Source organism: Petromyzon marinus, chromosome 34, assembly GCF_048934315.1.
Source record: "Petromyzon marinus isolate PM22_M1 ecotype Great Lakes invasive population chromosome 34, UKy_Petmar_22M1.pri1.0, whole genome shotgun sequence".
NCBI lineage: Eukaryota > Metazoa > Chordata > Hyperoartia > Petromyzontiformes > Petromyzontidae > Petromyzon > Petromyzon marinus.
Genome location: NC_133700.1, coordinates 4,667,584 through 4,683,735, shown reverse-complemented (window position 1 = coordinate 4,683,735; position 16,152 = coordinate 4,667,584). Strand labels below are relative to the sequence as shown.

Sequence of the window (16,152 nt, the reverse complement as noted above, 5' to 3'; positions counted from 1 at the left end):
TGGTGGTGATATCATCGTGGTTTTGCAGTGTCGATTTTGCGGTAATCTGGTGATGATTTGGTGGTGATGTGGTGATTCGGTGGTGATTTGGTGATGCCGTGGTACACAGGAGCGAGGAGGTCAGGACGTGCGCTATCTCACTTCTGGGGACTGGGAGGTCACGGAGATCGTGGCGTATGATGAGCAGCTACAGAGAGTGTCAGTATCCAACCCTGCCCTGCCACAACACACACTGCCCCTGCTACATACAAACAGCATTCTTACTGTGTTTAACCAGCATACCGCAGGTCAAAACAACACACTCACCCATTCACTCACTCACTCACTCACCCACTCACTCACTCACTCACCCACTCACTCACTCACCCACTCACTCACTCACTCACCCACCCACTCACTCACTCACCCACTCACTCACTCACACACTCACTCACTCACCCATTCACTCACTCAGTCACCCACTCACTCACTAACCCACTCACTCACCCACTCACTCACTCACCCACTCACCCATTCACCCACTCACTCACTCACCCACTCACTCACTCACCCACTCACTCACTAACCCACTCACTCACTCACTCACCCACTCACTCACTCACTAACCCACTCACTCACCCACTCACTCACTCACTCACCCACTCACTCACTCACTCACTCATCCATTCACTCACTCACTCACCCACTCACCCATTCATCCACTCACTCACTCACGCACCCACTCACTCACTCACCCACTCACTCACTCACTCATCCATTCACTCACTCACTCACTCACCCACTCACTCACTAACCCACTCACTCACTCACTCACCCACTCACTCACTCACTCACTAACCCACTCACTCACCCACTCACTCACTCACCCACTCACTCACTCATCCATTCACTCACTCACTCACCCACTCACCCATTCATCCACTCACTCACTCACCCACTCACTCACTCACCCACTCACTCACTCACTCATCCATTCACTCACTCACTCACTCACCCACTCACTCACTCACCCACTCACCCATTCACTCACTCACTCACTCACCCACTCACTCACTAACCCACTCACTCACCCACTCACTCACCCACTCACCCATGCACCCACTCACTCACCCACTCACTCACTCTCTCACTCACTCACCCACTCACTCATCCATTCACCCACCCACTCACTCACCCACTCACTCACTCACTCACCCATTCACTCACTCACCCACTCACTCACTAACCCACTCACTCACTCACCCATTCACTCACCCACTCACCCATTCACCCACTCACTCACTCACCCACTCACTCACCCACTCACTCACTCACTCCCTCACTCACCCACTCACTCATCCATTCACCCACTCACTCACCCACTCACTCACCCACTCATTCACTCACTCATCCATTCACCCATTCACTCACCCACTCACTCACCCACTCACTCACCCACGTATTCACCCACTCACTCACCCACTCACTCACCCACTCACTCACCGACTCACTCACCCACTCAATCACTCGCCCACTCACTCACTCACTCACCCACTCACGCATTCACTCACTCACCCACTCACTCACTCACCCATTCACCCACTCAACCACTCACTCACTCACCCACTTATTCACCCACTCACTCACCGTTCCCGTGAACTTCACTCACTGATTCCTCCTTCCAATGTTAAGGACTCTAACGGACTGATTGTTTTGTCTCATGCACATTGTTCACCCACTCACCCTCTCACTCGCCCACTCACCCTCTCGCTCACCGACTCACCGTCTCACTCACCCACTCACCGTCTCACTCACTCACTCACCGTCTCACTCGCCCACTCACCGTCTCACTCACCCACTCACCGTCTCACTCACCCACTCACCGTCTCACTCACCCACTCACCGTCTCACTCATCCACTCACCGTCTCACTCACCCACTCACCGTCTGACTCACCCACTCACCGTCTCACTCACCCACTCACCGTCTCACTCACCCACTCACCGTCTCACTCACCCACTCACCGTCTCACTCACCCACTCATCGTCGCACTCACCCACTCACCGTCTCACTCACCCACTCACCGTCTCACTCACCCACTCACCGTCTCACTCACCCACTCACCGTCTCACTCACCCACTCACCGTCTCACTCACCCACTCACCGTCTCACTCACCCACTCACCCTCTCACTCACCCACTCACCGTCTCACTCACCCACTCACCGTCTCACTCACCCACTCACCGTCTCACTCACCCACTCACCGTCTCACTCACCCACTCACCGTCTCACTCATCCACTCACCGTCTCACTCACCCACTCACCGTCTGACTCACCCACTCACCGTCTCACTCACCCACTCACCGTCTCACTCACCCACTCACCGTCTCACTCACCCACTCACCGTCTCACTCACCCACTCACCGTCGCACTCACCCACTCACCGTCTCACTCACCCACTCACCGTCTCACTCACCCACTCACCGTCTCACTCATCCACTCACCGTCTCACTCACCCACTCACCGTCTCACTCACCCACTCACCGTCTCACTCACCCACTCACCGTCGCACTCACCCACTCACCCTCTCACTCGCCCACTCAACCTCTCACTCACCCACTCACCGTCTCACTCACCCACTCACCGTCTCACTCACCCACTCACCGTCTCACTTACCCACTCACCGTCTCACTCACCCACTCACCCTCTCACTCATCCACTCACCGTCTCACTCACACACTCACCGTCTCACTCACCCACTCACCGTCTCACCCACCCACTCACCGTTTCACTCACCCACTCACCGTCTCACTGACCCACTCACCGTCTCACTCACACACTCACCGTCTCACTCACCCACTCACCGTCTCACTCGCCCACTCACCGTCTCACTCGCCCACTCACCGTCTCACTCGCCCACTCACCGTCTCACTTGCCCACTCACCGTCTCACTCGCCCACTCACCGTCTCACTCACCCATTCACCGTCTCACTCACCCACTCACCGTCTCACTCACCCACTCACCGTCTCACTCACCCACTCACCGTCTCACTCACCCACTCACCCTCTCACTCACCCACTCACCGTCTGACTCACCCACTCACCGTCTCACTCACCCACTCACCGTCTCACTCACCCACTCACCGTCTCACTCACCCACTCACCGTCGCACTCACCCACTCACCGTCTCACTCACCCACTCACCGTTTCACTCACCCACTCACCGTCTCACTCACCCACTCACCGTCTCACTCACCCACTCACTGTCTCACTCACCCACTCACCGTCTCACTCACCCACTCACCGTCTCACTCACCCACTCACCCTCTCACTCACCCACTCACCGTCTCACTCACCCACTCACCGTCTCACTCACCCACTCACCGTCTCACTCACCCACTCACCGTCTCACTCACCCACTCACCGTCTCACTCATCCACTCACCGTCTCACTCACACACTCACCGTCTGACTCACCCACTCACCGTCTCACTCACCCACTCACCGTCTCACTCACCCACTCACCGTCTCACTCACCCACTCACCGTCTCACTCACCCACTCACCGTCGCACTCACCCACTCACCGTCTCACTCACCCACTCACCGTCTCACTCTCACCGTCTCACTCATCCACTCACCGTCTCACTCACCCACTCACCGTCTCACTCACCCACTCACCGTCTCACTCACCCACTCACCGTCTCACTCACCCACTCACCGTCGCACTCACCCACTCACCCTCTCACTCGCCCACTCAACCTCTCACTCACCCACTCACCGTCTCACTCACCCACTCACCGTCTCACTTACCCACTCACCGTCTCACTCACCCACTCACCCTCTCACTCATCCACTCACCGTCTCACTCAAACACTCACCGTCTCACTCACCCACTCACCGTCTCACCCACCCACTCACCGTTTCACTCACCCACTCACCGTCTCACTGACCCACTCACCGTCTCACTCACACACTCACCGTCTCACTCACCCACTCACCGTCTCACTCGCCCACTCACCGTCTCACTCGCCCACTCACCGTCTCACTCGCCCACTCACCGTCTCACTTGCCCACTCACCGTCTCACTCGCCCACTCACCGTCTCATTCACCCACTCACCGTCTCACTCACCCACTCACCGTCTCACTCACCCACTCACCGTCTCACTCACCCACTCACCGTCTCACTCACCCACTCACCCTCTCACTCACCCACTCACCGTCTCACTCACCCACTCACCGTCTCACTCACCCACTCACCGTCTCACTCACCCACTCACCGTCTCACTCACCCACTCACCGTCTCACTCACCCACTCACCGTCTCACTCACCCACTATCCGTCTCACTCGCCCACTCACCGTCTCACTCACCCACTCACCCTCTCACTCACCCACTCACCGTCTCACTCACCCACTCACCATCTCACTCACTCACTCACCATCTCACTCACCCACTCACCGTCTCACTCACTCACCGTCTCACTCACCCACTCACCGTCTCACTCACTCACTCACCGTCTCACTCACCCACTCACCCTCTCACTCGCCCACTCACCGTCTCACTCACCCACTCACCGTCTCACTCACCCACTCACCGTCTCACTCACCCACTCACCGTCTCACTCACCCACTCACCGTCTCACTCACCCACTCACCGTCTCACTCACCGTCTCACTCACCCACTCACCGTCTCACTCACCCACTCACCGTCGCACTCACCCACTCACCCTCTCACTCACCTACTCACCCTCTTACTCACCCACTCACCGTCTCACTCACCCACTCACCGTCTCACTCGCCCACTCACCGTCTCACTCACCCACTCACCATCTCACTCACCCACTCACCGTCTCACTCACCCACTCACCGTCTCACTCACCCACTCACCGTCTCACTCACCCACTCACCCTCTCACTCACCCACTCACCGTCTCACTCACCCACTCACCGTCTCACTCACCCACTCACCGTCTCACTCACCCACTCACCGTCTCACTCACCCACTCACCGTCTCACTCACCCACTCACCGTCTCACTCACCCACTCACCGTCTCACTCGCCCACTCACCGTCTCACTCACCCACTCACGCTCTCACTCACCCACTCACCGTCTAACTCACCCACTCACCATCTCACTCACTCACTCACCGTCTCACTCACCCACTCACCGTCTCACTGACTCACCGTCTCACTCACCCACTCACCGTCTCACTCACTCACTCACCGTCTCACTCACCCACTCACCCTCTCACTCGCCCACTCACCGTCTCACTCACCCACTCACCGTCTCACTCACCCACTCACCGTCTCACTCACCCACTCACCGTCTCACTGACCCACTCATCGTCTCACTCACCCACTCACCGTCTCACTCACCCACTCACCGTCTCACTCACCCACTCACCGTCTCACTCACCCACTCACCGTCGCACTCACCCACTCACCCTCTCACTCACCTACTCACCCTCTCACTCACCCACTCACCGTCTCACTCACCCACTCACCGTCTCACTCACCCACTCACTGTCTCACTCACCCACTCACCGTCTCACCCACTCACCGTCTCACTCACCCACTCACCGTCTCACTCACCCACTCACCATCTCACTCACTCACTCACCGTCTCACTCACCCACTCACCGTCTCACTCACTCACCGTCTCACTCACCCACTCACCGTCTCACTCACTCACTCACCGTCTCACTCACCCACTCACCCTCTCACTCACCCACTCACCGTCTCACTCACCCACTCACCGTCTCACTCACCCACTCACCGTCTCACTCACCCATTCACCGTCTCACTCACCCACTCACCGTCTCACTCACCCACTCACCGTCTCACTCACCCACTCACCGTCTCACTCACCCACTCACCGTCTCACTCACCCACTCACCGTCTCACTCACCCACTCACCGTCGCACTCACCCACTCACCCTCTCACTCACCCACTCACCGTCTCACTCACCCACTCACTGTCTCACTCACCCACTCACCGTCTCACTCACCCACTCACCGTCTCACTCACCCACTCACCGTCTCACTCACCCACTCAAGATCTCACTCACCCACTCACCGTCTCACTCACCCACTCACCGTCTCACTCACCCACTCACCCTCTCACTCACCCACTCACCGTCTCACTCAACCACTCACCGTCTCACTCACCCACTCACCGTCTCACTCACCCACTCACCGTCTCACTCACCCACTCACCGTCTCACTCACCCACTCACCGTCTCACTCACCCACTCACCGTCTCACTCACCCACTCACCGTCTCACTCACCCACTCACCCTCTCACTCACCCACTCACCATCTCACTCACCCACTCACCGTCTCACTCGCCCACTCACCGTCTCACTCGCCCACTCACCGTCCCACTCACCCACTCACCGTCTCACTCACCCACTCACCGTCTCACTCACCCACTCACCGTCTCACTCACCCACTCACCGTCTCACTCACCCACTCACCGTCTCACTCATCCACTCACCCTCTCACTCACCCACTCACCGTCTCACTCACCCGCTCACCGACTCACTCACCCACTCACCGTCTCACTCACCCACTCACCGTCTCACTCACTCACCGTCTCACTCACCCTCTCACCGTCTCACTCACCTACTCACCGTCTCACTCACCCACTCACCCTCTCACTCGCCCACTCACTGTCTCACTCACCCACTCACCGTCTCACTCACCCACTCACCGTCTCACTCACCCACTCACCGTCTCACTCACCCACTCACCGTCGCACTCACCCACTCACCCTCTCACTCACCCACTCACCGTCTCACTCACCCACTCACCGTCTCACTCACCCACTCACCGTCTCACTCGCCCACTCACCGTCTCACTCACCCACTCACCGTCTCACTCACCCACTCACCGTCTTACTCACCCACTCACCGTCTCACTCACCCACTCACCGTCTCACTCACCCACTCACCGTCTCACTCACCCACTCACCCTCTCACTCACCCACTCACCGTCTCACTCACCCACTCACCATCTCACTCACCCACTCACCGTCTCACTCACCCACTCACCGTCTCACTCACCCACTCACCGTCTCACTCACCCACTCACCGTCTCACTCACCCACTCACCGTCTCACTCACCCACTCACCGTCTCACTCGCCCACTCACCGTCTCACTCGCCCACTCACCGTCTCACTCACCCACTCACCGTCTCACTCACCCACTCACCGTCTCACTCACCCACTCACCGTCTCACTCACCCACTCACCATCTCACTCACCGTCTCACTCACCCACTCACCGTCTCACACACCCACTCACCGTCTCACTCGCCCACTCACTGTCTCACTCACCCACTCACCCTCTCACTCACCCACTCACCGTCTCACTCACCCACTCACCATATCACTCACTCACTCACCGTCTCACTCACCCACTCACCGTCTCACTCACCGTCTCACTCACCCACTCACCGTCTCACTCACCCACTCACCGTCTCACTCACCCACTCACCGTCTCACTCACCCACTCACCATCTCACTCACCCACTCACCGTCTCACTCACCCACTCACCGTCTCACTCACCCACTCACCGTCTCACTCACCCACTCACCGTCTCACTCACCCACTCACCGTCGCACTCACCCACTCACCCTCTCACTCACCCACTCACCCTCTCACTCACCCACTCACCGTCTCACTCACCCAATCACCGTCTCACTCGCCCACTCACCGTCTCACTCACCCACTCACCGTCTCACTCACCCACTCACCGTCTCACTCGCCCACTCACCGTCTCACTCACCCACTCACCCTCTCACTCACCCACTCACCGTCTCACTCACCCACTCACCATCTCACTCACTCACTCACCGTCTCACTCACCCACTCACCGTCTCACTGACTCACCGTCTAACTCACCCACTCACCGTCTCAATCACTCACTCACCGTCTCACTCACCCACTCACCCTCTCACTCGCCCACTCACCGTCTCACTCACCCACTCACCGTCTCACTCACCCACTCACCGTCTCACTCACCCACTCACCGTCTCACTCACCCACTCACCGTCTCACTCACCCACTCACCGTCTCACTCACCCACTCACCGTCTCACTCACCCACTCACCGTCTCACTCACCCACTCACCGTCTCACTCACCCACTCACCGTCTCACTCACCCACTCACCGTCGCACTCACCCACTCACCCTCTCACTCACCTACTCACCCTCTCACTCACCCACTCACCGTCTCACTCACCCACTCACCGTCTCACTCGCCCACTCACCGTCTCACTCGCCCACTCACCGTCTCACTCGCCCACTCACCGTCTCACTCACCCACTCACCGTCTCACTCACCCACTCACCATCTCACTCACCGTCTCACTCACCCACTCACCGTCTCACACACCCACTCACCGTCTCACTCGCCCACTCACTGTCTCACTCACCCACTCACCCTCTCACTCACCCACTCACCGTCTCACTCACCCACTCACCATCTCACTCACTCACTCACCGTCTCACTCACCCACTCACCGTCTCACTCACCGTCTCACTCACCCACTCACCGTCTCACTCACCCACTCACCGTCTCACTCACCCACTCACCGTCTCACTCACCCACTCACCATCTCACTCACCCACTCACCGTCTCACTCACCCACTCACCGTCTCACTCACCCACTCACCGTCTCACTCACCCACTCACCGTCTCACTCACCCACTCACCGTCGCACTCACCCACTCACCCTCTCACTCACCCACTCACCCTCTCACTCACCCACTCACCGTCTCACTCACCCAATCACCGTCTCACTCGCCCACTCACCGTCTCACTCACCCACTCACCGTCTCACTCACCCACTCACCGTCTCACTCGCCCACTCACCGTCTCACTCACCCACTCACCCTCTCACTCACCCACTCACCGTCTCACTCACCCACTCACCATCTCACTCACTCACTCACCGTCTCACTCACCCACTCACCGTCTCACTGACTCACCGTCTAACTCACCCACTCACCGTCTCAATCACTCACTCACCGTCTCACTCACCCACTCACCCTCTCACTCGCCCACTCACCGTCTCACTCACCCACTCACCGTCTCACTCACCCACTCACCGTCTCACTCACCCACTCACCGTCTCACTCACCCACTCACCGTCTCACTCACCCACTCACCGTCTCACTCACCCACTCACCGTCTCACTCACCCACTCACCGTCTCACTCACCCACTCACCGTCTCACTCACCCACTCACCGTCTCACTCACCCACTCACCGTCGCACTCACCCACTCACCCTCTCACTCACCTACTCACCCTCTCACTCACCCACTCACCGTCTCACTCACCCACTCACCGTCTCACTCGCCCACTCACCGTCTCACTCGCCCACTCACCGTCTCACTCACCCACTCACCCTCTCACTCACCCACTCACCGTCTTACTCACCCACTCACCGTCTCACTCACCCACTCACCGTCTCACTCACCCACTCACCGTCTCACTCACCCACTCACCGTCTCACTCACCCACTCACCCTCTCACTCACCCACTCACCGTCTCACTCACCCACTCACCGTCTCACTCACCCACTCACCCTCTCACTCACCCACTCACCGTCTCACTCACCCACTCACCGTCTCACTCACCCACTCACCGTCTCACTCACCCACTCACCGTCTCACTCACCCACTCACCGTCTCACTCACCCACTCACCCTCTCACTCACCCACTCACCGTCTCACTCACCTACTCACCGTCTCACTCACCCACTCACCGTCTCACTCACCCACTCACCATCTCACTCACCCACTCACCGTCTCACTCACCCCACTCACCGTCTCACTCACCCACTCACCCTCTCACTCACCCACTCACCGTCTCACTCACCCACTCACCGTCTCACTCACCCACTCACCGTCTCACTCACCCACTCACCGTCTCACTCACCCACTCACCGTCTCACTCACCCACTCACCCTCTCACTCACCCACTCACCGTCTCACTCACCTACTCACCGTCTCACTCACCCACTCACCGTCTCACTCACCCACTCACCATCTCACTCACCCACTCACCGTCTCACTCACCCACTCACCGTCTCACTCACCCACTCACCGTCTCACTCACCCACTCACCGTCTCACTCGCCCACTCACCGTCTCACTCACCCACTCACCGTCTCACTCACCCACTCACCGTCTCACTCACCCACTCACCGTCTCACTCACCCACTCACCATCTCACTCACCCACTCACCGTCTCACTCACCCACTCACCGTCTCACACACCCACTCACCGTCTCACTCGCCCACTCACTGTCTCACTCACCCACTCACCCTCTCACTCACCCACTCACCGTCTCACTCACCCACTCACCATCTCACTCACTCACTCACCGTCTCACTCACCCACTCACCGTCTCACTCACTCACCGTCTCACTCACCCACTCACCGTCTCACTCACCCACTCACCGTCTCACTCACCCACTCACCATCTCACTCACCCACTCACCATCTCACTCACCCACTCACCCTCTCACTCACCCACTCACCCTCTCACTCACCCACTCACCGTCTCACTCACCCACTCACCGTCTCACTCGCCCACTCACCGTCTCACTCACCCACTCACCGTGTCACTCACCCACTCACCGTCTCACTCGCCCACTCACCGTCTCACTCACCCACTCACCCTCTCACTCACCCACTCACCGTCGCACTCACCCACTCACCCTCTCACTCACCTACTCACCCTCTCACTCACCCACTCACCGTCTCACTCACCCACTCACCGTCTCACTCGCCCACTCACCGTCTCACTCGCCCACTCACCGTCTCACTCACCCACTCACCCTCTCACTCACCCACTCACCGTCTCACTCACCCACTCACCGTCTCACTCACCCACTCACCGTCTCACTCACCCACTCACCCTCTCACTCACCCACTCACCGTCTCACTCACCCACTCACCGTCTCACTCACCCACTCACCGTCTCACTCACCCACTCACCGTTTCACTCACCCACTCACCCTCTCACTCACCCACTCACCGTCTCACTCACCTACTCACCGTCTCACTCACCCACTCACCGTCTCACTCACCCACTCACCGTCTCACTCACCCACTCACCGTCTCACTCACCCACTCACCGTCTCACTCACCCACTCACCGTCTCACTCACCCACTCACCGTCTCACTCACCCACTCACCGTCTCACTCACCCACTCACCGTCTCACTCACCCACTCACCGTCTCACTCACCCACTCACCGTCTCACTCACCCACTCACCGTCTCACTCACCCACTCACCGTCGCACTCACCCACTCACCCTCTCACTCACCTACTCACCCTCTCACTCACCCACTCACCGTCTCACTCACCCACTCACCGTCTCACTCGCCCACTTACCGTCTCACTCGCCCACTCACCGTCTCACTCACCCACTCACCCTCTCACTCACCCACTCACCGTCTCACTCACCCACTCACCGTCTCACTCACCCACTCACCGTCTCACTCACCCACTCACCGTCTCACTCACCCACTCACCGTCTCACTCACCCACTGACCGTCTCACTCACCCACTCACCCTCTCACTCACCCACTCACCGTCTCACTCACCCACTCACCGTCTCACTCACCCACTCACCCTCTCACTCACCCACTCACCGTCTCACTCACCCACTCACCGTCTCACTCACCCACTCACCGTCTCACTCACCCACTCACCGTCTCACTCACCCACTCACCGTCTCACTCACCCACTCACCCTCTCACTCACCCACTCACCGTCTCACTCACCTACTCACCGTCTCACTCACCCACTCACCATCTCACTCACCCACTCACCATCTCACTCACCCACTCACCGTCTCACTCACCCACTCACCGTCTCACTCACCCACTCACCGTCTCACTCACCCACTCACCGTCTCACTCGCCCACTCACCGTCTCACTCACCCACTCACCGTCTCACTCACCCACTCACCGTCTCACTCACCCACTCACCGTCTCACTCACCCACTCACCATCTCACTCACCCACTCACCGTCTCACTCACCCACTCACCGTCTCACACACCCACTCACCGTCTCACTCGCCCACTCACTGTCTCACTCACCCACTCACCCTCTCACTCACCCACTCACCGTCTCACTCACCCACTCACCATCTCACTCACTCACTCACCGTCTCACTCACCCACTCACCGTCTCACTCACTCACCGTCTCACTCACCCACTCACCGTCTCACTCACCCACTCACCGTCTCACTCACCCACTCACCATCTCACTCACCCACTCACCATCTCACTCACCCACTCACCCTCTCACTCACCCACTCACCCTTTCACTCACCCACTCACCGTCTCACTCACCCACTCACCGTCTCACTCGCCCACTCACCGTCTCACTCACCCACTCACCGTGTCACTCACCCACTCACCGTCTCACTCGCCCACTCACCGTCTCACTCACCCACTCACCCTCTCACTCACCCACTCACCGTCGCACTCACCCACTCACCCTCTCACTCACCTACTCACCCTCTCACTCACCCACTCACCGTCTCACTCACCCACTCACCGTCTCACTCGCCCACTCACCGTCTCACTCGCCCACTCACCGTCTCACTCACCCACTCACCCTCTCACTCACCCACTCACCGTCTCACTCACCCACTCACCGTCTCACTCACCCACTCACCGTCTCACTCACCCACTCACCCTCTCACTCACCCACTCACCGTCTCACTCACCCACTCACCGTCTCACTCACCCACTCACCGTCTCACTCACCCACTCACCGTTTCACTCACCCACTCACCCTCTCACTCACCCACTCACCGTCTCACTCACCTACTCACCGTCTCACTCACCCACTCACCGTCTCACTCACCCACTCACCGTCTCACTCACCCACTCACCCTCTCACTCACCCACTCACCATCTCACTCACCCACTCACCGTCTCACTCACCCACTCACCGTCTCACTCGCCCACTCACCGTCTCACTCGCCCACTCACCGTCTCACTCACCCACTCACCGTCTCACTCACCCACTCACCGTCTCACTCACCCACTCACCATCTCACTCACCCACTCACCGTCTCACTCACCCACTCACCGTCTCACACACCCACTCACCGTCTCACTCGCCCACTCACTGTCTCACTCACCCACTCACCCTCTCACTCACCCACTCACCGTCTCACTCACCCACTCACCATCTCACTCACTCACTCACCGTCTCACTCACCCACTCACCGTCTCACTCACTCACCGGCTCACTCACCCACTCACCGTCTCACTCACCCACTCACCGTCTCACTCACCCACTCACCGTCTCACTCACCCACTCACCATCTCACTCACCCACTCACCGTCTCACTCACCCACTCACCGTCTCAAACACCCACTCACCGTCTCACTCGCCCACTCACTGTCTCACTCACCCACTCACCCTCTCACTCACCCACTCACCGTCTCACTCACCCACTCACCATCTCACTCACTCACTCACCGTCTCACTCACCCACTCACCGTCTCACTCACTCACCGTCTCACTCACCCACTCACCGTCTCACTCACCCACTCACCATCTCACTCACCCACTCACCATCTCACTCACCCACTCACCATCTCACTCACCCACTCACCCTCTCACTCACCCACTCACCCTCTCACTCACCCACTCACCGTCTCACTCACCCACTCACCGTCTCACTCGCCCACTCACCGTCTCACTCACCCACTCACCGTGTCACTCACCCACTCACCGTCTCACTCGCCCACTCACCGTCTCACTCACCCACTCACCCTCTCACTCACCCACTCACCGTCGCACTCACCCACTCACCCTCTCACTCACCTACTCACCCTCTCACTCACCCACTCACCGTCTCACTCACCCACTCACCGTCTCACTCGCCCACTCACCGTCTCACTCGCCCACTCACCGTCTCACTCACCCACTCACCCTCTCACTCACCCACTCACCGTCTCACTCACCCACTCACCGTCTCACTCACCCACTCACCGTCTCACTCACCCACTCACCCTCTCACTCACCCACTCACCGTCTCACTCACCCACTCACCGTCTCACTCACCCACTCACCGTCTCACTCACCCACTCACCGTCTCACTCACCCACTCACCGTCTCACTCACCCACTCACCGTCTCACTCACCCACTCACCCTCTCACTCACCCACTCACCGTCTCACTCACCTACTCACCGTCTCACTCACCCACTCACCGTCTCACTCACCCACTCACCGTCTCACTCACCCACTCACCGTCTCACTCACCCACTCACCGTCTCACTCACCCACTCACCGTCTCACTCGCCCACTCACCGTCTCACTCACCCACTCACCGTCTCACTCACCCACTCACCGTCTCACTCACCCACTCACCGTCTCACTCACCCACTCACCATCTCACTCACCCACTCACCGTCTCACTCACCCACTCACCGTCTCACACACCCACTCACCGTCTCACTCGCCCACTCACTGTCTCACTCACCCACTCACCCTCTCACTCACCCACTCACCGTCTCACTCACCCACTCACCATCTCACTCACTCACTCACCGTCTCACTCACCCACTCACCGTCTCACTCACTCACCGTCTCACTCACCCACTCACCGTCTCACTCACCCACTCACCGTCTCACTCACCCACTCACCGTCTCACTCACCCACTCACCATCTCACTCACCCACTCACCGTCTCACTCACCCACTCACCGTCTCACTCACCCACTCACCGTCTCACTCACCCACTCACCGTCTCACTCACCCACTCACCATCTCACTCACCCACTCACCGTCTCACTCACCCACTCACCGTCTCACACACCCACTCACCGTCTCACTCGCCCACTCACCGTCTCACTCACCCACTCACCCTCTCACTCACCCACTCACCGTCGCACTCACCCACTCACCCTCTCACTCACCTACTCACCCTCTCACTCACCCACTCACCGTCTCACTCACCCACTCACCGTCTCACTCGCCCACTCACCGTCTCACTCGCCCACTCACCGTCTCACTCACCCACTCACCCTCTCACTCACCCACTCACCGTCTCACTCACCCACTCACCGTCTCACTCACCCACTCACCGTCTCACTCACCCACTCACCCTCTCACTCACCCACTCACCGTCTCACTCACCCACTCACCGTCTCACTCACCCACTCACCGTCTCACTCACCCACTCACCGTTTCACTCACCCACTCACCCTCTCACTCACCCACTCACCGTCTCACTCACCTACTCACCGTCTCACTCACCCACTCACCGTCTCACTCACCCACTCACCGTCTCACTCACCCACTCACCCTCTCACTCACCCACTCACCATCTCACTCACCCACTCACCGTCTCACTCACCCACTCACCGTCTCACTCGCCCACTCACCGTCTCACTCGCCCACTCACCGTCTCACTCACCCACTCACCGTCTCACTCACCCACTCACCGTCTCACTCACCCACTCACCATCTCACTCACCCACTCACCGTCTCACTCACCCACTCACCGTCTCACACACCCACTCACCGTCTCACTCGCCCACTCACTGTCTCACTCACCCACTCACCCTCTCACTCACCCACTCACCGTCTCACTCACCCACTCACCATCTCACTCACTCACTCACCGTCTCACTCACCCACTCACCGTCTCACTCACTCACCGGCTCACTCACCCACTCACCGTCTCACTCACCCACTCACCGTCTCACTCACCCACTCACCGTCTCACTCACCCACTCACCATCTCACTCACCCACTCACCGTCTCACTCACCCACTCACCGTCTCAAACACCCACTCACCGTGTCACTCGCCCACTCACTGTCTCACTCACCCACTCACCCTCTCACTCACCCACTCACCGTCTCACTCACCCACTCACCATCTCACTCACTCACTCACCGTCTCACTCACCCACTCACCGTCTCACTCACTCACCGTCTCACTCACCCACTCACCGTCTCACTCACCCACTCACCATCTCACTCACCCACTCACCATCTCACTCACCCACTCACCATCTCACTCACCCACTCACCCTCTCACTCACCCACTCACCCTCTCACTCACCCACTCACCGTCTCACTCACCCACTCACCGTCTCACTCGCCCACTCACCGTCTCACTCA

At 58.9% G+C, this 16,152-nt stretch overlaps 1 protein-coding gene across 1 annotated transcript in view; it reads left to right on the top strand.

The window, feature by feature from the left end:
• Positions 1-16,152, top strand: part of LOC116948618 (inactive dipeptidyl peptidase 10-like) — a 681,203-nt gene that overhangs the window by 453,339 nt on the left and 211,712 nt on the right. Inside the window, exon 14 of the mRNA XM_032965456.2 lies at positions 110-198. Coding sequence (XP_032821347.1) covers positions 110-198 — 89 coding nt within the window. The remainder of the gene's footprint in view (positions 1-109; positions 199-16,152) is intronic.